The sequence below is a fragment of the Homarus americanus genome, unplaced genomic scaffold, assembly GCF_018991925.1.
Source record: "Homarus americanus isolate GMGI-L3 unplaced genomic scaffold, GMGI_Hamer_2.0 scaffold50745, whole genome shotgun sequence".
NCBI classification, from domain to species: Eukaryota; Metazoa; Arthropoda; class Malacostraca; order Decapoda; family Nephropidae; genus Homarus; species Homarus americanus.
This window is the reverse complement of record NW_024727654.1, coordinates 588,798-615,599: the sequence shown is the minus strand read 5'-3', so window position 1 is coordinate 615,599 and position 26,802 is coordinate 588,798. Positions and strand designations below refer to the sequence as shown.

Sequence of the window (26,802 nt, the reverse complement as noted above, 5' to 3'; positions counted from 1 at the left end):
ATTGGTGATTTAGTCATAGAATTTTATCTTCATTAGTAAACTGGGATTCAGATGGTTCAGGCTTAAGTCTGGAGGAGTCGAGGCCTCACTCACACGTCTCGAAACTTCACAGCCCTTCTCAGTCTCTGTGTATTGCTGCTGACGGGTGCTGCTGCTGCTGACGGGTGCTGCTGCTATTGATTATTATTGCTGACGGCTTGGTAGTGCTGGATGATGGGTGTAATGCTTGCCGGTGGATTCTACCAGCTGACGGGTGTTACTACCACCTCAGAGGTAAAGTTGCACTCCCTGTAGCACTGGTCTACTTAGTTAACTTTATCATAAAATTCGATAAAAGTTTATTAAATGCATCCAGGGCAGTTTTTAAAGTTGAAGTTCGCTTTTATTAATTATCTTACGACCATAAATACCAACAGTTAACACTCTCGACGGCTACTCTGTTATGTAGTCCATTGATACTCCTTGGCGTGGCTGAAAGAGTAACAGTAACACGTTTATTTGTTTAATTGTACTTGTGAATCCGTATTTTGGCTCCCCGAGAGTGTTCCTGGCCTGTGTTGTATTAGTTAAAAGGTTTATTATTGATAACTATTGTTGTCCACCTTGAGATACGAACCTAAACGTTGATATATTGTCAGGTTATTGCTTGTTCTTGTTCTCGAGACCAAAACATTAAGAGAACATTTCTGAAGGTGTTGGCTGACGGTTTGTATTGGTATTTTATTAATTATTATTATTATTATTATTATTATTATTATTATTATTATTATTATTATTATTATTATTGTTTTTGTATTTTCGCCCCTCAGGCCCCGATGTGGGTCAGTGACCTGTGCCCGGGTGGGCTAAACCCCGTAAAAAAAAGAAAAATAAATAAATAAATTGAATACGGCATCACGAAGTAGGTTTTATCAGATTTGGTGATTAAGCAAATCGTAGTTTGGATGAAATAAATTTCACTTGGTTCCTGTTGACTGAAGTACGCATATACACAAACATTATTTCCTTCAATAATCCACACGGTTCACTTCCTCAGGGGAATACTTGTAAACAACTACACAAACAAGGAATTAGGAAACACAATATATTGGTGGGTTATATTATTAATTCACTACATAAGAAGATAAGCAGCTTAACAAGATCACCAGTGTTGAAGTTTTCTACATCAAAAGGTTCACAGGTGCACGATGCTGTGTGTGAAAGACGTTTGTCGTGTGTCTTTGAGTCCCTGATATGAATCTTTAAATCTCTCTCATATTGTTGAGCTAAAACTGCATAGAACGTTACTTTCATCCCAACTCATTGTTTTGACTGTCTCGTATTATTTTAATAAACTACTGGAAGGCCTCAGTGTGTGTCAACAACAGTTAAGAAAGAGCACGAAAAAATTTACGTAACTATAGAAAATGTATTACTATCATGAGTAACTAATGTAATAAATACTCGACCGAACAAGGTTGTAGGTCAAATGGGCCCCCAGAGCTGTTATCCCTCTATCATAACCCTTTAGATTAGGGTATATTAGGACTAGAATTATATCCACAGTTACAATAAATTAGGTTAGATTAGAGGCTATCAGAACTAAGGCCCATCTACAATCACCTTATAGTAGGCAGTCCTTAGGAAAATACACCGTACATAATATATTAATAACACTCCATTAACCACCAGATGTATCACACTCTGGGACATTATAGAGTGTTATATATGAAGTCAGTGTTTAGTAAGAGCCCTAAAACTTGAGACCAACAAAGATTCGTATGATGAATATTTGGATACGACACGCTACCTTAATTCTGTCTGGTTCGATGTGAATGTATGTAGAAAATCAGTCACAATATATATTTTGTTGCTATTGCTCTTGTTTGTTATATTCGAGCTTAAGTTGACCATTAGTTACGCCATTAGTTAAGAGGAATATTCACCATGCGAACCTTTATGAGTCCGGACTGAGCAAGAATTGTCAAAGATTTGCATGTTAAATATTTCCCCCGATTATGAGGATTTATCTGAATGTTGAAATATCACCACGACCATACTGTCCGTAACTAGATACGTATATATTTTTTTAATCTCGGTTATCAAAAAGAAGTCACATACGATTTTTTTTTTATTGAGGATCCGAATCAAAAGTTACTACAGTACAACCTCGTCTGAAATGATCATCACACAAGCAGCTGCCTCCACTGGATCAAATCTCACATGCTGTATATGTTGTGAATCTCAATGATGACTTAAAAAACCCGGATCACCTGAAAAGTATGTCACCAAATTAAACCTCCAAACGTTACCTGGAAGGAGTTAAGTTAGATTAGGGTAGGTGGCGTTAAGATAGTTTAAGTTAGGGTAGGTTAAGGTTAGGTTAGCGTCAGGTTGGCTAATCTTTAGGTGAATTAAACAAGAAGGGCCTAGTCGTCTTCAAGTGGTCCTATAAAACTCGGAACATCATTCACCTTCATCTAAATAAATCGTCGACCTTCAGAATCAGGTGACATTCGGTAACACAGACCTCGTGATAATTCTAAATAATCTGTAATGAATACAACACTGAATTATCCCTCATCATCACTTAAGAGTCAACTAAAAGATGCTGACATTGCTCTAGTTTAGATTTCACACACTCATCACCTCGTCACAACCTATATTAAGGTCTTCATACCTCACTTAAGACGGTAATTTTCATTAATTATAATTCGCTAAGACATGACATCACTTAAACTCTACTTCAGGATAAGGTTGTCATTAGCACTGCACTCTGGGATGACTTCAGGCTGGTGGTCCCATATTGGTCTTCAAGTCGTCATTCTGAATCAGCTCAGTATCACCAACACCGATCTCTTCCAAACTTCAAAATACAATGACCATGTTGTAGATATCATCAATACCCCATCCACCATCCTTCACTGACACCTCGATAACATCCTATAAACCCTATCTCTTAACTCCAATATCATCTTAAAGACTTAAATCGTCGTTGTCATCTCTCAATCAGCTAGGAAATGCTGACACCGATCTCCTTCAAGTTCCACATAATGATCATGTTGTGAACGTCTTCAAATACGATCTTGACGTTGTTAGTATCGGTGGCGGTGGTGAAGTGACAGTAACACTCCTTCGACGTCTCTTCCTCTAGCATCATCAACCCTGGGGCCAGCTTCCTCCCCTCCCTCGTCACCACCTGCTTCGAGATCGCCTGTAGAAGGACCAAAGGAGGAGAGTGACGGGTGGTGGTTGAGGTGTCGTATGGAAATGAGTATGTAGGAGGCATACAATGTTGGAGGCTGTTTGTACGATGTTGAAATTTTTTTAAAAGGTTGGAGGGTGTGTGTGTGTGTGTGTGTACACGGTGTTGGAGGGTATGTTTACAGCGTTGGAGGGTGTGTGTACAGTGTTGGAGGGTGTGTTTACAGTGTTGGACGGTGTGTTTACAGTGTTGGAGGGTGTATGTACAGTGTTGGAGGGTGTGTTTACAGTGTTGGACGGTGTGTTTACAGTGTTGGAGGTTGTATGTAATGTTGGAGGGTGTGTGTGTACAATGTTGGAGGGTGTGTTTACAGTGTTGGAAGGTGTGTTTACAGTGTTGGAGGGTATGTGCGTACAATGTTGGAGGGTGTGTTTACAGTGTTGGACGGTGTGTTGACAGTGTTGGAGGGTGTGTTTACAGTGTTGGAGGGTGTGTGTGTACAATGTTGGAGGGTGTATATAATGTTGGAAGGTGTGTTTACAGTGTTGGAGGTTGTATATAGTCTTGGAGGGTGTGTGTGTACAGTGTTGGAGAGCGTATGTAGTGTTGGTGAGTGCGTGTAGGAGGTAAAATAGTCATAGAGGCATGTGGAGGGTTATACATAAGTAGAGTGTTGGAGGTGCTTAACCCTTTGAGGAGGAGGAGGAGTTAACCCTTTGAGGAGGAGGAGGAGTTAACCCTTTGAGGAGGAGGAGGAGGAGTTAACCCTTTGAGGAGGAGGAGGAGTTAACCCTTTGAGGAGGAGGAGGAGGAGTTAACCCTTTGAGGAGGAGGAGGAGTTAACCCTTTGAACACGACGATTTACTCCACCAGGGCTCAAAGGGTTAACTCAGAAGCTATCATTTCATTCCATTGTAAGACTTTCCAAAATATTCCTTCCACAATTAAACTTTAAGTCCTACACATAAAATATAAGTGACTCATTATATACTTTTCTCATTGTTAACTTAGATGTGATGAGTTACTTACAATGAACTTGTCTCTGATGAAGCAACGAGTCCTCAAGTATTCCTCGTCTTCCTCACTGTCTCGATCTGTGGGCGAGGCGAGACACACTTACTGGAGAGATGCACTTACTGGAGAGATGCACTTACTGGAGAGATGCACTTACTGGAGAGATGCACTTACGGGAGACAGACATATTATCTGCTAAGGTTGATTTATTTATTTATTTGTTTGTTTGTTGATTGAGTGAGTGGGTGAGTGAGTGATTGAGTGAGTGGGTGAGTGAGTGATTGACTGAGTGGGTGAGTGAGTGATTAAGTGAGTGGGTGAGTGAGTGATTAAGTGAGTGGGTGAGTGAGTGAGCAAATTTCTTGGCGTCTCAGTCTGTGGCTATTTGATGCAGAAAATTTAAATAAATTAAAACTATGATATAAATAAAATAAAAGTTCATTACGTTTAAAACCAAAATTACAATAAAATAAAATAATATTCAAATCACAAGCGGCTGGATACCACTATTGCAGTTAAAAATTTAAAATGTCCATCATCAGGCGCTGAGCTTCTTCCGCTGAGCACCATTGAGAAGGAGAAACCATCCATCCCCCTGCCGGCACTCAGCCACAAAACGACTCCCCAAGACCATATGACTGAGACACTACCAGCAAGTGTCTCACAGTCAGTGGTCCTCTGGCCATAAGGAAACTGTGGGCGAGGTGGTTTGTGTCTAAGGGCAGTCTCACAGCGGCGGGAATATATTTGCCACAATCTCCCGCAGTTCATTGGCGACAGGCAAACACTAGTTCCACTGCAGCTGCCAGGAGGTCCGGACGACTGACCTGACATCTGTGTGAGGGAGGGAGCACAAAGGGGCATAACGAGAGGCAGCAGACTTGGCCACCTCATCAGCTCTCTCATTACCTCGCATAGAGACTTGGACGGGAAGCCAACACAAATCCATATTAAAGCCCCGTCGACAGAGCACCACGAGCCAGTTAAAAATATCTAAATCCAGATGGTGGGTGAGACTGAAACACTCCAGAGAAGCCATGCTGCTCTGGAGTCACTAAAAATAGTCAAACCCCCTACATCCTGACATTATAGGTGCTAATTCTTTTAAGGACCAGACGTAGAGCCGAGTGGTCCGCGGTAAAAATAGATGCAAAGGCGGGAAGTCCCTCACTGTAGCTAAAATCAGGAAAGACGACTCCAGGAGCTTAGGAGGAGTGAGATTATGTCATGTGAGAGAGATTATATTAAAGATTAGAGACATTGACAGTAACTAGACACACACTGGAGGGTTAGACAGCTACCAGACAGACAGACAGACAGACAGAAACAGAAGCCTAAGTAAGTCTTCAGTTAGTCTTTGATATCGTCTGATCTATGTTACCCCCACTACCACTCACCCTCACCATCACACCCTCACCATCACTCACTCTCACCATCACACCCTCACCATCACACCCTCACCATCACTCACCCTCACCATCACACCCACACCATCACACCCTCACCATCACACCCACACCATCACACCCTCACCATCACTCACACCACACCATCACACCCTCACCATCACACCACCATCACACCCCTCACCATCACACACCATCACACACCACTCACCCACACCATCACACCCACACCATCACATCCTCACCGTCACTCACCCACACCATCACACCCACACCATCACACCTCACACATCACACCCACACCATCACTCACCCACACCATCACACCCACACCATCACACCCTCACCATCACTCACCCACACCATCACTCACCCACACCATCACACCCACACCATCACACCCACACCATCACACCCACACCATCACACCCTCACCATCACTCACCCTCACCATCACACCCTCACCATCACATCCTCACCATCACCCACCTCTACTCTCGAGCTTGTAGGTGACATAATCTGGGAAGTGATCACCAATATTCTTACGACCACTGACAACCTTCTCCCTCAGGATGTCTTGTTTGTTCAGGAAGACAATGAATCCACAGTTCTTGAGAAACCTGTAACGGGGGCGAGTGAAAGATTAACAGTGTATTTTGGTGTAAGATAACATTAAAAGGTGATATAATGGTGTAGAATTATATAACAGTGGAGTGTCACACCTTCTGGCAGCACCTGGAGGACCTACCTGGAGTGCCACACCTGGAGGACCTACCTGGAGTGCCACACGCTCTGGAAAATGTCGATGGACTCCTGAAGGCGGTTGGTCTCTTCGTCCTCCCGGATGACGAGGTCGAAGCAGCTGGCGGACACGAGGAATAACACCGCCTGGATCCCGTCGAATACCTGCAGGTGGGTTAGGTCAGGTCAGGTCAGGTTAAGTTAAGTTAGGTTAGGTTAGGTTTGATAGGAATTCATCACCGTCTTCACTTTCACCTCACCTTCATCCGCCTCCTCCTCTCCCATTGCCTCCCTCCTTTCACCATTCTACCACCAACCCCCCTCCGTCCTTCAACTCCCTCCATCACAACTATCCCTCCTCCTCCACCTCTTCCACCCCTCCACCACAACCTCAACCCCTCCTCCACCCCTCTTCCACCCTCTACCCCTCTTTCACCCTCCTCCACCTCTTCTACCCTCTTCCACCTCTTCACCCCCTCCACCTCTTCCACCTCCTTTTCTTCCACCCCCACCCCTCTTCACTCCACCCCCTTCCATCCTGTCCACCCCCTTCCCTCTCTCCCACCCCTCTACTACCTCATCTTGGTGAAGGCGACACCAAACACAACGTCATGGTGATAATCCAGTCGAGATAAAACAAGATAGAGGAACCTTGTGAGCCAGACAGCACCAGGGCGTCGCGTGGCTCACAGAAAACAAAGCCGATAGCTGTTATCTGCTCTGGGGACCCGCTGATATGGCTCCCTCGCTCGCACACCTTCTCCTGGAGTATCGAACACATCTTCTAAAGGATCGAACACATCTTTTGAAATGTCACTATACGAACACATCCCTTAAGACGCCCCTATATACGAACACATCCTTTAAGACGCCCCTATATACGAACACATCCCTTAAGACGCCCCTATATACGAACACATCCCTTAAGACGCCCCTATATACGATCCATCCCTTAAAGACGCCCCTATGATCGCCCTTAAGACGTCCCTATATACGATCACATCCCTTAAGACGTCCCTATATACGAACACATCCCTTAAGACGCCCTATATACGAACACATCCCTTAAAAGACGCCCTATATACGAACACATCCTTTAAGACGCCCTATATACGAACACATCCCTTAAGACACGTCCTATATACGATCCATCCCTTTAAAAGACGCCCTATATACGATCATCCCTTGGGCACTTTCATACGATCACATCCCTTAAGACGTCCTATATACGATCACATCCCTTAAGACGTCCCTATATGCGAATCCATCATAGACGCCCTATATACGAACACATCCTTTAAAAGACGCCCCTATATACGAACACATCGCACAAGACGTCCTATATACGATCACATCCCTTAAGACGCCCCTATATACGAACACATCCCTTCAAGACGTCCTATATACGATCACATCCTTTAAGACGTCCTATATACGATCACATCCTTTAAGACGCCCTATATACGAACACATCCCTTTAAGACGCCCCTATATACGAACACATCCTTTAAGACGCCCCTATATACGATCACATCCTTTAAGACGCCCCTATATACGAACACATCCTTTAAGACGCCCCTATATACGATCACATCCTTTAAGACGTCCCTATATACGATCACATCCCTTAAGACGTCCCTATATACGATCACATCCCTTAAGACGTCCCTATATACGATCACATCCTTTAACGCCCTATATACGAACACATCCTTTAAGACGTCCCTATATACGAACACATCCTTTAAGACGCCCTATATACGAACACATCCCCTTAGACGCCCCTATATACGAACACATCCCTGACGTCCCTATATACGATCACATCCTTAAGACGCCCTATACGAACACATCCTTAAGACGCCCTATATGAACACATCCTTTAAGACGTCTATATCAACACATCCCTTTAAGACGTCCTATAACGATCACATCCTTAAGACCCCCCTATATACGAACACATCCTTTAAGACGCCCCTATATACGAACACATCTTAAGACGCCCTATATACGAACACATCCTTTAAGACGCCCCTATATACGAACACATCCTTAAGACGCCCCTATATACGAACACATCCCTAAGACGCCCCTATATACGAACACATCTTAAGACGCCCTATATACGATCACATCCTTTAAGACGTCCCTATATACGATCACATCCCTTAAGACGTCCCTATATACGATCACATCCCTTAAGACGTCCCTATATACGATCACATCCTCCAGAATAACATAAATTTTTCTCCTATTCCTTCACATCGACCAAAATACACACATCAGCAACATCATCATCTAACCCATCCTAACCTAACCTAACCTACCAAACCTAACCTAACCTAACCCACAGTTGGGGTAAAGAAACGCTGATAGAAGAAGAAGAATGGAGAAGGAGAAGTGTAAAGGTGGTGAGTGTTAGAAGCGAGAGAGAGGAATTGGGAAATAAAACTAATAGAAATTATCTCTCTAATCTCTCTGCACAAACACGCACACACGCACACACACACACACACACACACACACACACACACAGAGGGAAAACAGGTGACCCAGACTGACAGCTACATAGATAGATAGATAGATGATGGATAGATAGTTGATAGAATAGATAATTAAATGGTTGGAATAGAGATGAAAAAACAATGTTTGAATATTGAAATAAAAGACGTGATGAATAAACCAATCAGCGTCGCGGAAGCTTATGACGTCATAATGTAAACATAATCTGTGGCTTAAAACGAGTCAAAATTATTACCTTTGTACAGTGTTTTGCCTTTATTAAGACTATAGTTGTTGTTGTTGTTACTGTTGTTGGTGTTGTTGTTGGTGTTGTTGTTGTTGTTGTTGTTGTTGTTGTTTGTTGTTGTTGTTGTTATTTATTTATTTATTGTTGTTGTTGTTGTTATTTATTTATTTATTATTGTTAGTATTGTTAATTATTTATTTATTTATTTATTTATTTATTTATTTATTTATTGTTATTTATTTATTATGTTATTTATTTATTTATTGTTATTGTTATTTATTTATTGTATATTATTTTATTATTATTTATTGTTATTTATTGTTATTTATTATTGTTATTATTGTTATTATTTATTTATTTATTATTTATTGTTATTGTATATTTATTTATTTATTATTTATTATTTATTTATTTATTTATTGTTATTGTTAGTATTTATTGTTATATTTATTTATTTATTTATTTATTATTGTTGTTGTTGTTGTTGTTTGTTATTGTTATTATTGTTGTTTGTTGTTATTTTGTTGTTTTGTTATTTATTTGTTGTTGTTATTTGTTATTTGTTGTTTTATTTGTTGTTGTTGTTGTTGTTGTTATTTGTTGTTATTTGTTATTTGTATTGTTGTTGTTATTATTGTTGTTGTTGTTGTTGTTGTTGTTGTTATTTATTTATTTGTTTTGTTGTTATTTGTTTTGTTTATTTATTTATTTATGTTATTTGTTGTTGTTGTTGTTATTATTTATTGTTGATTATTTATTTATTATTTATTTATTTATTTATTGTTGTTGTTATTTATTTATTTTGTTATTTATTTATTTATTTATTTATTTATTTATTTATTGTTATTGTTATTTATGTTGTTATTATTGTTAGTGTTATTTATTTATTGTTGTTGTATTTGTTTTATTTGTTGTTATTTATTTTTGATGTTGTTGTTAGTGTTGTTGTTGTTGTTGTTGATTGTTGTTGTTGTTGTTGTTAGTGTTGTTGTTGTTGTTGTTGTTGTTATTTGTTATTTGTTGTTGTTATTTATTTGTTTATTTTATTTGTTGTTGTTGTTGTTATTTATTATTTATTTATTTATTTATTTATTTTGTTGGTGTTGTTGTTGATTATTGTTATTTATTTATTTGTTGTTGTTGTTATTTTTTGTTGTTGTTGTTGTTGTTGTTGTTATTTTTATTGTTATTTATTTGTTATTTATTTGTTGTTGTTATTATTTAGTGTTTATTGTTTATTTATTTAGTGTTATTTATTGTTATTTATTTATTTATTTATTTGTTGTTGTTGTTGTTATTATTTGTTGTTGTTGATTATTTATTTTATTTATTTGTTGTTGTATTGTTGTTGTTGTTGTTGTTGTTTTGTTGTTGTGTTGTTGTTGTTGTTGTTGTTGTTGTTGTTATTTATTTATTTTGTTGTTATTTATTTGTTGTTGTTGTTGTTGTTTGTTATTTATTTGTTGTTATTTGTTGTCGTTGTTATTATTGTTGCTATTATTATTATTATTGTTGTTGTTATTTGTTGTTGTTGTTTATTTGTTGTTGTTGTTGGTGTTTGTTGTTGTTGTTGTTGTTGTTGTTGTTGTTGTTGTTGTTGTTGTTGTTGTTTATTGTTGTTGTTGTTGTTGTTGGTGTTGTTGTTGTTGGATTGTTGTTATTTGTGTTATTTATTTATTTGGTGTTGTTGTTTATTTATTTGTTGTTGTTGTTGTTGTTGTTGTTGTTTATTTGTTGTTGTTGTTTTTGTTGTTGTTATTTGTTGGTGTTGTTGTTATTTGTTGTATTTGTTGTTGTTGTTGTGTTGTTGTTGTTGTTGTTTGTTGTTATTTGTTGTTGTTGTTGTTGTTGTTGTTGTTGTTGTTGTTGTTGTTGTTGTTGTTGTAGTTGTTGTTGTTTGTTGTTATTTGTTTATTTATTTGTTGTTGTTATTGTTTATTGTCGTTGTTATTATTATTTATTTATTATTGTTATTTGTTATTTGTAGTTGTTGTTATTGTTATTTGTGTTTATTTGTTGTTGTTGTTATTTTATTTGTTGTTGTTGTTATTTGTTATTTTTGTTGATTATTTATTTATTTGTTGTTGTTGTTGTTGTTGTTGTTGTTGTTGTTATTGTTGTTATTTATTTGTTTGTTATTTATTTATTGTTGTTGTTATTTATTTATTTATTGTTTTTGTTGTTTATTTGTCGTTGTTATTATTATTTATTATTATTATTATTGTTTTTGTTATGTTTATTATTGTTGTATATAATTTATCAGATACCCTTAAGCTGTCCCCAGATAGTAAAAGTGAGTCAGAAACAAGCGTGTATAGAGCTACCGGCACTGTTTCTAAATATTAAGTTAGGTTTGTTTAGGTTGGTTTGGTTAGGTTAGGTTGGGTTAGGTTAGGTTAGGTTTTAATTCCAAGAAAAGTGCTTAAGTAATTTGGTTGGAGACGCCGTCAGTAGGTTAGTCAGTCAGTGAATCGATGTTAGTTACGTATAGAGGCTGTATGGCCCAACTTCTTCCCTTCTTCCCCTTCCTTCTTCCTCCTCCCTTTTCCTTCTTCCTTTTCCCTTCCCCTCTCACCCCTTCCTCTCATCCCCCTTCCCCTCTCACCCCTTCCCCTCTCCCCCCCTCCCCCTCTCCTTTCCCCTCTCCCCCCTTCCCCTCTCACCTTCCTCTCACCCTTCCTCTACCCCCTTCCCCTCTCACCTTCACCTCTCACCCTGGTGTGGTCGTGTGGTGGTGGTAGTAAAGGTTAACTGTTCCAATAATGTTATCTCTGTGACGTCATATCTCTGTGACGTCATATCCAAGGTCAGCTGATTCGTCAAAACAAAAGACGATAAACAAAAAATTTTACCCAAAAAACTTAGAAATAAAAAAATATAATAATAAAAATAAACTCATTATGTTTAATCTCCTAATTAGGAATTTTTTAGAATAAATTAACGAGAAAAAAATTAATTATGAGATATAACACAAAATGGCACCGAAAATACTATAAACTTCACTATTACGTTCGTTTTTGTCTCGTTTCAGGATATAATTTACGTAAGATTTTCTAGATTAGGTTAGGTTAAGGTTAGGTTAAGTTTTTGTCCCCCAGGTTAGGTCATGATGATCCTTGTGGACTTAACCTCACAGGTATTATGTCTAGTACTGTGTGTGTGTTGTCTATTTATCATTAACCTTTAAGGAGTAGTGTTTCATTTAAGTGTTTTATCCTGGTTAACGTCAGACAATCATATAAATACACGTAAAGATGTAACATAATTTTTCCTCAGCCAATCGTGATTTATGGCTGATGGCTGTTACTCATTTTCTTAAGTATATTTTTCCTACATAATTTTCGATATATATTAATTCGACTGTTTTCCTCCTGTTCTAAAACCATTTGTAATATTGTAATTTTTATTTAGACGAATATAATCCTTCTTTATTTTATATTTATTATTTTTAAAAGTAAATTTTATCCTTGAAATTTCAAACTAATACCATGATATAATAATACTCTAATACTAAATTCTATCAAAGCTATTTCCTGTATTAAAACCCCTCCGGTGAATCAGACTAAACTAATCTAATCTATAAGTTCAATTAGGTCAGTTTAGATAACAAGTTAACTCTCAGTATAGGAATAAAATTACTTGTAAAAAAAAAATCTCCCTGTGTGACGTAAAGCTGACCTATGACGTCATAGTTGGGATCAGCTGGGGACAGTGGTAAAATGACAAAGGTAATTAATTTAGCTTATAACCTTAATTTCCTTATTCAGTTTTCTCAAAGTTGTTTAATGAATTCTTTTATAATCAGATACAATAGTGTAGTTGATTTTTTAAGAGAACTTAGTTTACTGGGCTGTTCGTTAATCGTAAGAATAAACTAGTTCGCAAATTACTTGATCGGGTTCGTTCTTTTAATATATACCCTTGTGCTCTTAAGATAAAAATATGTGTTGATTTATTATTACATTTCTTTATTTACGTATTTATCGATTTATCAACTTATTTACTATTACTAGGTAAAAATTCTCCAAGTTCCAACAATTTCTCTTAGGTATATTTCATTCGCAAAATCTTAGTAGTAAATTTTGTTGTTGTAAAAGTAATAGTAGTAGTAGTAGTAGCAGTAGTAGTAGTAGTAACGTCGGGAATAAAAAAGTAGACGTAGCGGTAGAAAAGCAGCGTTGGGTAGATACAGTAGCGAAGACGTGGGTTTGGGTCTCGGATAAAGACGCTGTACAGTATATAGGAGTGAAAATCATATTCATATATAAAAGTGATTCTCGTCCTTATGGTTCTCGTCTTGCTCTGTTGTATAGCACAATAATACCCCCATCTTAAGCCCTTGACCTCTTACCGGGATCTTCTTAACTCTCTCTCTCTCTTCCTTCCCCCTCACCCCTCACCTCTCACCCCTCACCCCACACCCACACCCCTCACCCCTCACCCCACCCACCTCACCCCCTCACCCCTCCCCTCACCCCCCCTCACCCTCACCCCTCACCCCTCACCCCACACCCCACCCCTCACCCTCACCCCTCACCCCCACCCCTCACCCCACACCCCTCACCCCCCCCTCACCCCTCACCCCTCACCCCCCCCCACCCCACCCCCCCCTCACCCCCACACCCCACACCCCACCCCTCCCCCCCACCCCTCACCCCACACCCCTCACCCCCCCCCCACCTCACCCCCACACCCCCTCACCCCCCCCCACACCCCTCCACCCCTCACCCCCCACCCCCTCCCACCCCTCCACCCCTCTCCCCTCCCCCCCACCCCTCACCCCACACCCCACCCCTCACCCCTCACCCCCACCCCTCACCCCACCCCTCCCACCCCTCCCCACCCCTCACCCCACCCCTCCCCCACCCCTCACCCCCCCCCACCTCCCCACCCCTCACCCCTCCCACCCCCACCCCTCACCCCACCCCACACCCCTCACCCCCACCCCTCACCCCTCACCCCTCACCCCACCCCACCCCTCACCCCCTCACCCCTCACACCCTCCTCCCTCACCCCCACACCCCACCTCAACCCTCACCTCACCCCTCACCCCACCCCACCCCTCACCCCTCCACCCCCTCACCTCCCCCACACCCCTACCCCACCCCACCCCTCACCCCTCACCCCACCCCTCACCCCTCCCCACCCCTCACCCCACCCCTCACCCCCCCTCCCCCTCACCTCACCTCCCACCCCTCACCCCTCACCCCACCCCCTCACCCCACACCCCCACACCCCTCACCCACACCCCTCACCCCACCCCCACCCCTCACCCCACCCCACACCCCTCAACCCCTCACCCCTCCCCCTCACCCCCCCACCCCCCCCTCCCCCTCCCCCTCCACCCCACACCCACACCCCTCACCCCCACACCCCTCACCCCTCACCCCTCCCCCCACACCCCCTCACCCCCTCACCCCCTCACCCCACCCCCACCCCCTCACCCCCCCACCCTCACCCCTCCCCACCCCCCTCCCCACACCCCTCACCCCTCACCCCCTCACCCCACACCCCTCACCCCTCACCCCTCACCTCACCCCACACCCCTCACCCCCACACCCCTCACCCCAACACCCCTCACCCCTCACCCCACCCCACCCCCTCACCCTCACCCCTCACCCCACACCCCTCACCCCCTCACCCCACACCCCCACACCCCTCAACCTCACCCCTCACCCCTCACCCCACACCCCTCACCCCTCACCCCTCACCCCCACCACACCCCACCCCTCACCCCCCCACCCCTCACCCCTCACCCCCACCCCACCCCTCCCCCTCACCCCTCCCCCCACCCCCACCCCTCACCCCCACCCCCCACCCCTTCACCCCTCACCCCTCACCCCTCACCCCACCCCTCACCCCTCACCCTCTCACCCCCACACCCTCCCCCTCCCCCCTCACCCCTCCACCCCACCCCACCCCTCCCCACCCCTCACCCCCACCCCCACCCCTCACCCCTCACCCCTCACCCCCTCACCCCTCACCTGTATCCACTTCTTCCTCTCTCCTCTCTGGCCACCAACGTCAAACATCCAGAAGTTAAGTGATCCGCCTCCATACCTCTTCGGTACCTTGACCTCGAACTCAATCTTCTGTATATCTGTGGTCCTCCGCCTGCTGTGTAGAATATCCTGTAGGAGGAGGTCAAGAGGTCAACTTAGGTCACAGAAGGTCATATTTGGAGAGATTCATATAGGGGGGGAGGAGTCATTATTGTTGTTTTTAGGGGTCAGAAAAGGTCATTGTTGGATGGGTTCATGTTAGGGGTCACGAAAGGTCATTTTTTGCGGGATGTAGACAGTATGAGGTCACAGATGGTTTTGTTATGGGTGTTTATACATAGTTATATACATAGTTATACGTTAAAATGTATGATAATTATGGTGATGTTATTTTGGTTGATATACGGAAGAATAATACTTTACAATATATACTGTACATAATTATATAAATACTCATGAACACAGTCTAATATATTGGCTTGTTCACTCACTCACTCACTCACTCGCCTGAATCACTCACTCACCTGAATCACTCCACTCACCTTAATCACTCACCACCTTAATCACTCACTCACCAGAATTACTCACCACCTGAATCACCACTCACCTTAATCACTCACTCACCTGAATCACTCACTCACCTGAATCACTCACTCACCTGAATCACTCACCACCTGAATCACCACTCACCTGAATCACCTCACTCACCTAATCACCACTCGCCTTAATCACTCACTCACCTTAATCACCACTCACCTTAATCACTCACCACCTTAATCACCACTCACCTTAATCACTCACTCACTCACCAGAATTACTCACTCAATCACTCACTCACCTGAATCACCACTGCCTTAATCACCACTCACCTTAATCACTCACTCACCTGAATCACTCACTCACCTGAATCACTCCACCACCTTAATCACCACCACCTTAATCACTCACCACCACCAGAATTACTCACTCAATCACCACCACCTGAATCACTCCACTCACCTTAATCACCTCACTCACCTTAATCACTCACTACCTTAATCACTCACTCACTCACCAGAATTACTCACTAATCACTCACTCACCTGAATCACTCACTCACCTTAATCACTCACCACTACCAGAATTACTCATCAATCACTCACTCACCTTAATCACTCACTCACCTTAATCACTCACTCACTCACCAGAATTACTCACTAATCACCACTACCTTAATCACCATCACCTTAATCACTCACCACCACCAGAATTACTCACTCAATCACTCACCTGAATCGTGGGTTCGTAGTTAATCTGTCTCACTTCCTCCACTCGATCCAGGAAGCTGAAGAAGACGAGAAAATATAGACAGACAGGCAGACAGACAGACAGGCAGACAGACAGACAGATAGACAGACAGACAGACAGACAGGCAGACAGGCAGACAGACAGACAGACAGACAGACAGGCAGACAGACAGACAGACAGGCAGACAGACAGACAGACAGACAGACAGGCAGACAGACAGACAGACAGGCAGACAGACAGACAGACAGACAGACAGACAGACAGAGTATAACGTTCATCCATACATACATACACACGTACACAGCATAGATTCCCAGAGGATCGTAAGATATTTTTTTTTTCCTTAATTATAGAGAATTATTTTAATTTGGTACACTCAGGATGTTAAAAAATGACGTTTTATTTACCATGAGACTATTTTAATTAAGTCTGTGGTTTGTGTTATTGTTTTGAGGGTTTTTTTTTAAACGAATAAGAATCCTCTAGAGCCCCCTCACCTCCTCCCCTCCCCTCTCCTCCTCCCATCCCCCTTCCCCCCCCCCCCACCACAGGGTACACAACAAGAGCCTGGTTCATCACTCATCATATTGTTATGGTAATCAGTGTATCGTGTAAACAGCTAGCCTTTGTTAACTCTCTCTCTCTCTCTCTCTCTAACTGAATGTCAATTAATCGTCCGTTATGGAGGTCTCTTAACTCACAATTACGGGAGAGAAAAAGTTATAATAGTATTTAATCCTCTTATTTAATCCACTTATTTAATCCACTTATATAATCCACTTATCTCTGGGGTTAAAATTAGACCATGTAAATCCAGCCCAGATAGTGGAGTTCCGTGAGAGTTTGAGTCACCATATGTCCCTCTCGCCAGGTGAATATTGTCTCAGTTACTTGGTGAATAAAAAAAACGTAACTTTACTAATTTGTTAACGTTAAATATCCCTAAAATAGCGTCATAATTAAAATTGAGACTCTACCTTCACTGCTTCACAACTGATCTCAGAGTTATACATAATATAATCCCTCATAGACACTAGACTTCACCCGATTTTAAGACATTATGTATATTTCACTTAGACTTACTATTTGGTACAGTCTATTAGCTGAAACCTGTGTTGTTGTGAATATACTTCCTGGATCCCTGCGTCTCTCCATAGCCGTAACGTGTGGTCATAGAACTCCTGTGTAAAAAAGAAATCGAGTGAAAACAGCAATTGAAGATAAAACAAACAACAGAATATGGACAATTGACTCCTCTTTCCAAGGTACCAGACATCAGAATGGTAATTAAACAGTCATTTGTTTTCATTAAAGTACTAGATACTAATTAGCCAATCACAGACACTGACTAAGTCTTCAAAAAATCAACAGAAACTAATTAACCAATCACAAACTTGGACTAGATTCCTAAAAGGGCACCAAATACCAATCAACCAATCACAAACTGAATACCAATCAACCAATCACAAACATGGACTAGATTCCTAAAAGGGCACCAAATACCAATCAACCAATCACAAACACTGACTAGTTTTGAAATATCTAACATAAACCAATCAACAACTGAAACAAACATTAACCTAACTCACCGTCCCCACAGTCCTCTCTAACTGAACACCTAAACCTGGAAGCATAAATCATAAACTATCTGACAAAAAAAAACCTTTCAAGACCATAGGTTTAGGTTATACGACTTAAGATTCTCAAAGGATCAGAAGTTTATAATATTTTGGTAACCCCGAACTCAAGATGGTGTCATTAGCGATGTAGGAGTGACAAGGTGGAGCTATTAATGGAGTCGAAATTGCATTAGAACTCTGTCGTGAGGAGATAGAGAGGTGATGTAACGTTATCTCAGACTAATGATGTTTACAGTATGGCAGGATGGAAGGCAGGATGGAGGACAGGGAGGATGGAGGTCAGGGAGGAGGGCAGGATGGAGGGTTACTTATTACAGATAACTCCCACCTAGCTCCTCTCTCTCTCTCTCTCTCTCTCTCTCTCTCAGGTATCTAATTAAGGGTGAACTTTAACATGCTCACCTGGGAGAGTCTCTGGCCAGGTAAACAGCCTAGGTGCCGTCATCAGCAGGTGTGTGTGTGTGTGTGTGTGGTTCAGGTACAGGTGGTGGTGGTGGTGGTAGTGATAGTAGTGGTGGTAATGGTGGTAGTAGTAGTTGTGGTTGTGGTGGTGGTGATAGTGGTAAGGGTGATAATAATGGTGGTAGTGGTGGTGGTGGGTGGTGATGTGGTGGTGGGGTAATAATGGTGGTAGTGGTGGTGGTGGGGTGATGTGTGGTGGTGGTGGTGGTAGGTATGGTGGTGGTGGTGGTGGTGGCGGTGATGGTTGGTGGGGTGATATGGTGGTGGTGGTGGTGGTAGGTGGTGGTGGTGGTGGAGTGGTGGTGGTGGTTGGTGATGGTGGTGTGGTGGTGGTGGTGGTGGTGGCAGTGTGGTGGTAGGAAAGTGTCTAGTCTTTTACTCAGGAGGTGTGCAGTGTGGGGTCAAGGTCCACACTCCTCACCCTCTGTCTCCTTCCTCTCTCCCTCAACCTTCTCCCCTTCCTTACCCTCCTCCCTCATCCACCCTTCCTCATCCACTACCTCAATCCTTCCCTCACAATACCTCACCCAACCACCTCCCCTCCCATCCTCCTCCTCCACCCTCCCCCTCTCCTCTCCCCTCTCTCACCTTACCCCCCTCACCCCCTCTCCTCACTCAGGAATGGAAAGTCCTCAGGATCGATGCTAAGGACATAATCCTTGGAGGGCAGTTATCGCCGCTGGCTAGCAATCCCGAGCTCATCTAAGTTCCTGGTGAGGTGGTAATGCCCTCTAGGATGTTGCAGCGGTCCTGTGCCTCTCCTTCTTCTCTCTGTAGGATGGTGGTGGGTGTAGGATGGTGGTGGGTGTGGGATGGTGGGTGAGGATGGTGGGGGTGTGGGATGGTGGTGGTGTAGGATGGTAGGGGTGTAGGATGGTGGTGGGTGTGGGATGGTGGGGGGTGTGGGATGGTGGTGGGTGTGGGATGGTAGGGGTGTAGGATGGTAGGGGTGTGGGATGGTGGGCAGGATGGTGGTGGGTGTGGGATGGTGGGGTGTAGGATGGTGGGTGTGGAAGTGGTGGGTGTGGGATGGTGGGGTGTGTGGGGAATGGTGGGATGAGGTGGGGGTGTGGGATGGTGGTGTAGGATGGTAGGGTGTAGGATGGTGGGGTGTGGGATGGTGGGGTGTAGGATGGTGGGGTGTAGAGTGGTGGTGGTGTGGGATGGTGGGGGTGAGGGATGGCATGGGTGTAGGATGGTGGTGGGTGTAGGATGGTGGGGTGTGGGATGTGGTGGGTGTAGGATGGGTTGGGTGTGGGATGGTGGTGGGTGTGGGATGGTAGGGGTGTGGGATGGTGGGGTGTGTGTGGGATGGTGGGGTGTGGGATGGTGGTGGGTGTGGGATGGGTAGGGGTGTGGGATGGTGGGTGGGTGGGATGGGTGGGGTGTGGGATGGTGGGGGTGTGGGATGGTGGTGGGTGTGGGATGGTGGGGGTGTAGGATGGTGGGGATGGAGGATGGTGGTTGTGGGATGGTAGGGGTGTAGGATGGTGGTGGGTGTGGATGGTGGGGGTGTGGGATGGTGGGGTTAGGATGGGTGGGGTGTGGGATGGTGGGGTGTGGGATGATGTGAGGTTAGGATGGTGGGTGTGGGATGGTGGGTTGTGGGATGGGGTGTGGGATGGTGGTGGGGTGTAGATGGTGGGGTGTGGGATGGTGGTGGGTGGGATGGTGGGGTGCAGGATGGTGGGGATGGTGGTGTGGGATGCAGGGATGGTTGGGGTTGTGGGATGGTGGTGGGTGTGGGATATGGTGCAGGGTGTAGGATGGTGGTGGGTGTGGGATGGTGGGGTGTAGGATGGTAGAGTGTGGGGATGGTGGGGTGTAGGATGGTGGGGTGTAGGATGATGGTGGTGGGGTGTTGGGGGTTGGGATGGTGGGTGTGGGATGGTGAGGGTAGATTGTGGGATGGTGGGGTGTGGGATTGGTGGTGGGTGTGGGATGGGGTGGGATGGGGTGTAGGATGGTGGGGTGTGGGATGGTTGGGTGCAGGATGGGGTGTGGGATGGTGGGTGTGGGATGGTGGGTGGGATGTGGGGGTGGGATGGTTGGGGTGGGATGGTGGGGTGGGATGGTGGGGTGTGGGATGATGGTTGGTGTGGGGATGGGTAGGGGTGTGGGATGGTGGGGTGTAGGATGGTGGTGGGTGTGGGATGGTAGGGGTGTAGGATGGTGGTGGGTGTCAGGATGGTGGGGTGTGGGATGGTGGGGTGTAGGATGGTGGTGGGTGTGGGATGGGGTATGTGGTGGGGGTGGGATGGTGGTGGGTGTGGGATGTGGTGGGGTGTGGAATGGTGGGGTGTGGGGATGGTGGGGTGTGGGATGGTGGGGTGTGTGGGATGGTGGGGTGTGGGATGGTGGGTGGGTGTGGGATGGTGGGGTGTGGGATGGGGTGTGGGATGATGGTGGGTGTGGGATGGTGGGGGTGGGATGGTGGGGTGTGGGATGGTGGTGGGTGGGATGGTGGGGTGTAGGATGGTGGGGTGGGATGGGGTGGGATGTAGGATGGTGAGTGGTGTAGGATGGTGGGTGTAGGATGGTGGTGGGGTGTAGGATGGTGGGTGTAGAGATGGTGGGGTGTGGGATGGTGGGGTGGGATGGGTGGGGATGGGATGGTGGGTGTGGGGTGTAGGATGGTGGTGGGTGTGGGATGGTGGGTGTAGGATGGTTGGGGTGGTGGGATGGTGGGGGTGTAGGATGGTGGGGTGTAGGATGGTGGGGTGTAGGATGGTGGGGTGGGATGGTGTGGGATGGTAAATTTTGTGATTATTATTATTATTATTTTTATTATTAATATTGGTACAATGTGTAGTAGTTAGTAGTAGTAGTAGTAGTATCATTTATTTTTTCGTTACCATTATTATTATTATTATTATTATTATTTACTCTACTTGGCTGATCAAAGTTATGGTAATGATTGGTTTAACTATTCATTCCTATTGGAGGAAATGGTCGTCTCATTAGCCAGACTACGATATCGACATAATCCGATTCGACCCATAATCTGCCACTTTGACCCGATTTCACTCGTAATCTTACACGCTGATAAATCATGACCTGCAGATTTTACCCTCAATTCCAGGTTAGTTTTTTTTTTATATTACAAAATGTTTAATAAATATTGCTGAAATTCACTAAGGGGGGGAAGGGGTTCATTCGGGTCGAGAGGACAGGTAACACAATAATGACATAGGATGCATCACTTACTCAGGTGAGAAGCCACTGATGTGTAAAATCTTCATCTGTTTGATAATGGTGGTCTTGCCTGACTCTCCTGCACCTATGGGAAGGAAGGAAGGAAGGATGGTTTAAAAGTCCCTCCAACACATATCAGGTAACAACACTCCTGATGTAACGTGTAACTTGTCGTAAATGTGTTAGAATACATGACCAGACACATGTTGGTTACATATATAATGGTACACATATATAACACATGATGGAAAGTATATAGTAAAGTAAAACACACACACACATGCGCGCGCACACAGATAACAGCAAGTATTTGTGGCCATAACTACATCAAAAGAGATTACTGTTTACGGCGATACAATAGACTGTTTAAATCCCCTGCTATATACTACATTATTGTGCTCTGTAAGATTGCTCTGTAGGAAGGCTCTGTAAACAAACTCTATAAGACTGCTCTGTAAGACTGCTCGGTAGGAAGGCTCTGTAAACAAACTCTATAAGACTGCTCTGTAAGACTGCTCGGTAAGACTGCTCTGTAGGAAGGCTCTGTAAACAAACTCTATAAGACTGCTCTGTAGGTGAATATCAAAGCTAAAAAGAAAAAAATACAGGATCCTGAGATGGCAACAGGAGTGAGCTGCTAGGAGTGTCCATCATAAGCTGTGAGTTGGAGTTGCTTATCTTACTATATACTTACACACGCACTTAGGAAAATTAATATATGTTTTTTAGACGTTAATGAATGTGACACCGTGGGGAGAGGGTGTAGGTGGGGGGTACAATTAAGGGTGTACAGGTGTATGTGGCAGGTATTCATTAGGTAGTACTCGTAAATAAGTTTCAGCTACGTAGAGTATTGAATATAAACTTTATTAACCTCACCTACTTGACCAAACTTATTGTGACCTAGTTTAACTTGACCTAAACTAACCTGAGTTACGTTTTAATTTACCCTAACCTATCATCTTAACCTAACCTAACCTAAGCTAAACTAACCTAAGTTACGTTCTAATTTACCCTAGCCTATCATCTTAACCTAACCTAACCTAACCTAACCTAACTTAACCTCGCAAAATTTGTTGGATGAAAAAGTAAGTGTCCGAATTCCCTATCAACCAATCACAGTATAACATGGACGGTACTGACCAATCACAGCAATGACACTGAGACTTGGACCCTATCAACCAATAACAGTGACGCATAGACGGTATTGGCCAATCACAGTGATACATGGACCCTATCAACCAATAACAGTGACGTATGGACGGTATTGACCAATCATAGGGACACCTGCTTTTCGAAATTTTGTATCTATTGTATTTTAAAGTGAGCAAAAGTTCTTTATTTACAACAAAATATATTAATTTATCTCTCACCACCACTTTGGATCAACTCCCCAAACTTCTTCAGTATTATGTATTACCGTAAAAGAATACAGGTTACGTGTGTGTGTGTGTGTGTGTACTTAGGCCTCAGTGACGGCTTACCCACTCAGTAAATAATATGGTGTGTGCGTATTAACACTTGTCTGGTGAGCTTACTGGTAGTCTATACTGAACCGATATATGTGTGTAAATGGTCGCTTTAAATCAAGTACTGGACTGTTACACACACACACATACACCAGGAAACTTGGTGATAATTCGTAATCTACCTAACTATACCTATCTCGACCACACGTATCTATGCTAACTACCTAATCTCAGTTTAATTAACGTTAATGCAGTTACATGTACGACACAGAACGATTAAAATGATTCCTGAACTATGTCATCTCGATAACTCAAGTAAGCTGAGGGCCTTAGGACTTCAGACATGGCACAAAAGGGCAGATTCCAAGTTATTCAGGGAAGCTAATAACTAAACGGACTTTGAAGAGCTACAGAAAAATCGCTGTCAACTTCAGGAATGGTTGAAGAAATGGCTGCTAAGATTAAGGGGTTGTATCACATGTCCCAACGGGATGAAGAAACTGCTTTAATAGAGACCAAATGTGAAAAAGACCCGGGTGTGTATGTTGACTACGAACTGAAGCTCTCGGGCCATTGTGAGAAGAAGGTGAATTAAGCAACTAAGCTAGTGAGATGCTTCCCCGCCTGGAGTACTGTCAACCCACCTGATCCCCGAGATATGCTAAGGACTGTCAGTTGATTGAAAATGTCCAAAGTAGGGCCACCACGCACCTTAGCTACCCCGAGAGATTAGAGCGCCTGCAACTGCCTAGCCATAGAGTATAATATAGACAGGCAAGGGGTGACTTAATTGAAGTCTATAAACATCTCAGAGGACACTAGACAGTCGAGTGACCATACCTGGAGCTAGCATACACCCGCCCCACTATGTCACAGCTGTTTCAAGACCAGACTTGACCAACACTAGTGCAGGGGCCAGTGCATGCCTTTAACCTGACCTTAACAGCCTTTAACCTGTCCTAAAGTTCTTAATATATAAGTTACAATAGTTTTGGTAGGGTTAGGTTAGGCTGTAGAAATAACGGTTTCACCATCTTGTTTACAGTAGATCATTTTGTTTAGAATCTACACGTCACAGGGTCGGGCCACCTAGAAGAGTTCTAGGTGGCCTTGGTCGGGCCCTCTACTGTATGTGTCGGTGAGAACAGTGTGTCGGCACAACACCCGGGCAACACAATCGATGGAGGACTCTGGGCTGTGTTGACAGTCGGCATATTCACTCCCTCGAGTGCTTAGAGCTGGGAAGAGGAGGAAGCCGAGTGGACAGAACTCCTGGAAATTCTTATAAGTTTCCCACTCTTCTCCGTCAACGGGGGGGGAGAATTTCCTCTTCATCAGTAGAAAATTTTCCAAACTCTTTGTTTTAAAGATGATATTTGTCTTCTTGCCGTGAAAAAAAAATATGTATTATCTGCTGGGGTTAAAATAATTTGTTGATATATATTTTATGTTAGTAATTATCTAACAGTAATATTAATGCCTAAAATAATACTTTACGTTTCGATAAGTTTTATGTCTTATATATGTTAGTGTTTATCTTTATTACCCGTTATGCCTGTCTGTGTGTAGCTTTATCTTACCTACAGTACGTCTGTTTTCACGTGAGATATTTTTTTAATGTTTGGAGATTGAAATGAACCTTTACGTGTTTAGATAACTATACAATATCGAATTCTGAAATGAAAATCGTAGGAGAAAATGGAAAAAAAAATATTTGTTTCAAAAGTGATGCCTTTGTCACTAATGGAGAAAATCCTTAAAATATTATTTAATATTGTGGAACATTACTTATAATCTTTTTAACTTGAGAAGATATATATACTTAAAATATTCATTCTTTTAAAATAAAATAAAAACATAATCCACAACATTTTAAATACTATTGAATAAAAACCCACAAAAATTTAATTCCCTTAAAATAAATCCTCAAAACTTACACGATAAAAAAAATCCTTTAAAATCGGACTCACCTAATAACAAAATTTTGATAGCTTTCGTGTACTCCTTCATCCATGTAGAAATCTTCTTCTCCAGCTCTTTACTCTGTCTCCTCCCGTGATCTACACCACAGAACACCATTGTGGGATCTGAAAGAGCCAGCTTGGATATACTTGCACAGCTACTTCCAAAAAATATTTCCTCGTAACTTGATGTAACAGAATTAGTTGGATAATTTTTCTTCAATCACAAAAGAGGAGTTTTTATATAAGTTCTTCACTATAAATTCACTGATCCACAAATTAGTTGTTGTTTTTTCGAGATATGAGGGCATTAGTTGATTTTCTTATTAGCACAGTTGAAGTTTAACGCAGCGCACCTTAGCAGGAGCGAGGGAGGTCTAGTGCTCTCACCACCTCCAGCCATACACGGCGGCCTCAGGCGATGCCACTCACCTCACTACCGCAACCACCACCGTGACCTCCACCACACACTCCTCAGTCCTCGTTATCGCCATAGATTATCTCCTCACTCTGAAAACATCGGATTTACAATCAAATTTTTCTCGAAGTATTCACGGCTGATATACTGTAAAGTAGCGGTGTTGATGTGCTATAACTTGAATAAAGTCGTTCGCTTTACGATAACAGCAACTGCAGTTTTAAAGCATTTTCGCTTAATAAACATTTGCTCTATCAGAACTTCAACATTGGATAATAGGTCAATATGTAAGGCAAATTATAAAGCTTGGCTGCCCTTCATATCCGGTTAGGTTGAGTGTGAATGTCTTGATAAGAACGATAAGGTGTACTGGTCCAGCTTGAGCTGTCAGTTCACACGTGATAAGGTTACGTCTAATGTCACCGATAAGTGATAAGAATATGTAAGAATAGTTGCCTTGGTAGGCTGACGTGTAGGAGTTCGTTTTTTTTTTTAAATATCGAATAGTAGTATGAGTTCATATTCTTGGTTTATTTATCCCTTATAAGTTATTATTATTATTATTATTATTATTAGTAGTAGTAGTAGTAGTAGTAGTAGTAGTAGTAGATTGCTGCCACCGAACATCAAAACTCAGTTAAGCTCACGGCAGCCCTCACTGACCACATAATAGCTCAGAATGCAACAGGTGAGGTGGATACCAGTGAAGTAAACAAGATTCAACGGTCCATTACGACAGCACGGCCAAAGTGATAAGTTGCAGCAACTGTTGCTGCAAGTACCAGAGAATTTGAAAAAAAAAAAGTCGCTGTAACGCAGGAGGCAGGCGCCTCGAACTGGTTAACTACGTTACCGATAAAGACAAATGGTTTCAGTCTCAATAAACAAGAATTTACAGATGCCATTGCTCTAAGGTACGGTTGGCCAGTAGAAGGTTTGCCCTCCCAATGCGTGTGTGGCTCTTCCTATGACGTCGATCACGCCATGGTCTGCAAGAAGGGGGGCTTCATATGCATGAGGCATGACGAGGTAAGGGATCTCACAGCAAATATGTTGAAGGAAATCTGCCGGGATGTCAGGGTAGAACCGACCCTCCTTCCCTTGGACGGTGAGAATTTCCAATATAGGACTTCAAACACATCTAACGAAGCCCGTGTTGACGTCAGTGCTCGAGGATTCTGGACCCGGGGACAGCGAGCCTTCTTCGACATCAGGATTTTTTATCCCATGGCCGCATGTCACCGTAACCTAGCTCTCGATGCTGCACCGTGGAG

The 26,802-nt window shown here is 43.2% G+C and overlaps 1 protein-coding gene across 1 annotated transcript; it reads right to left on the bottom strand.

Moving 5' to 3' along the window:
• Positions 1-1,085: 1,085 nt before the first annotated feature.
• On the bottom strand, positions 1,086-25,565 carry LOC121865900 (guanine nucleotide-binding protein G(s) subunit alpha-like). Its single transcript, XM_042365461.1, has 10 exons — positions 25,120-25,565; positions 21,693-21,765; positions 19,229-19,256; positions 17,467-17,564; positions 16,366-16,420; positions 15,079-15,225; positions 6,380-6,510; positions 6,094-6,224; positions 4,214-4,278; positions 1,086-3,193 (listed from the first exon to the last, which is right to left on the bottom strand). The coding sequence occupies exons 1-10, from the start codon at positions 25,226-25,228 to the stop codon at positions 2,993-2,995; spliced, it is 1,038 nt and encodes a 345-aa protein (XP_042221395.1). The 5' UTR covers positions 25,229-25,565; the 3' UTR covers positions 1,086-2,992.
• Positions 25,566-26,802: the final 1,237 nt, after the last annotated feature.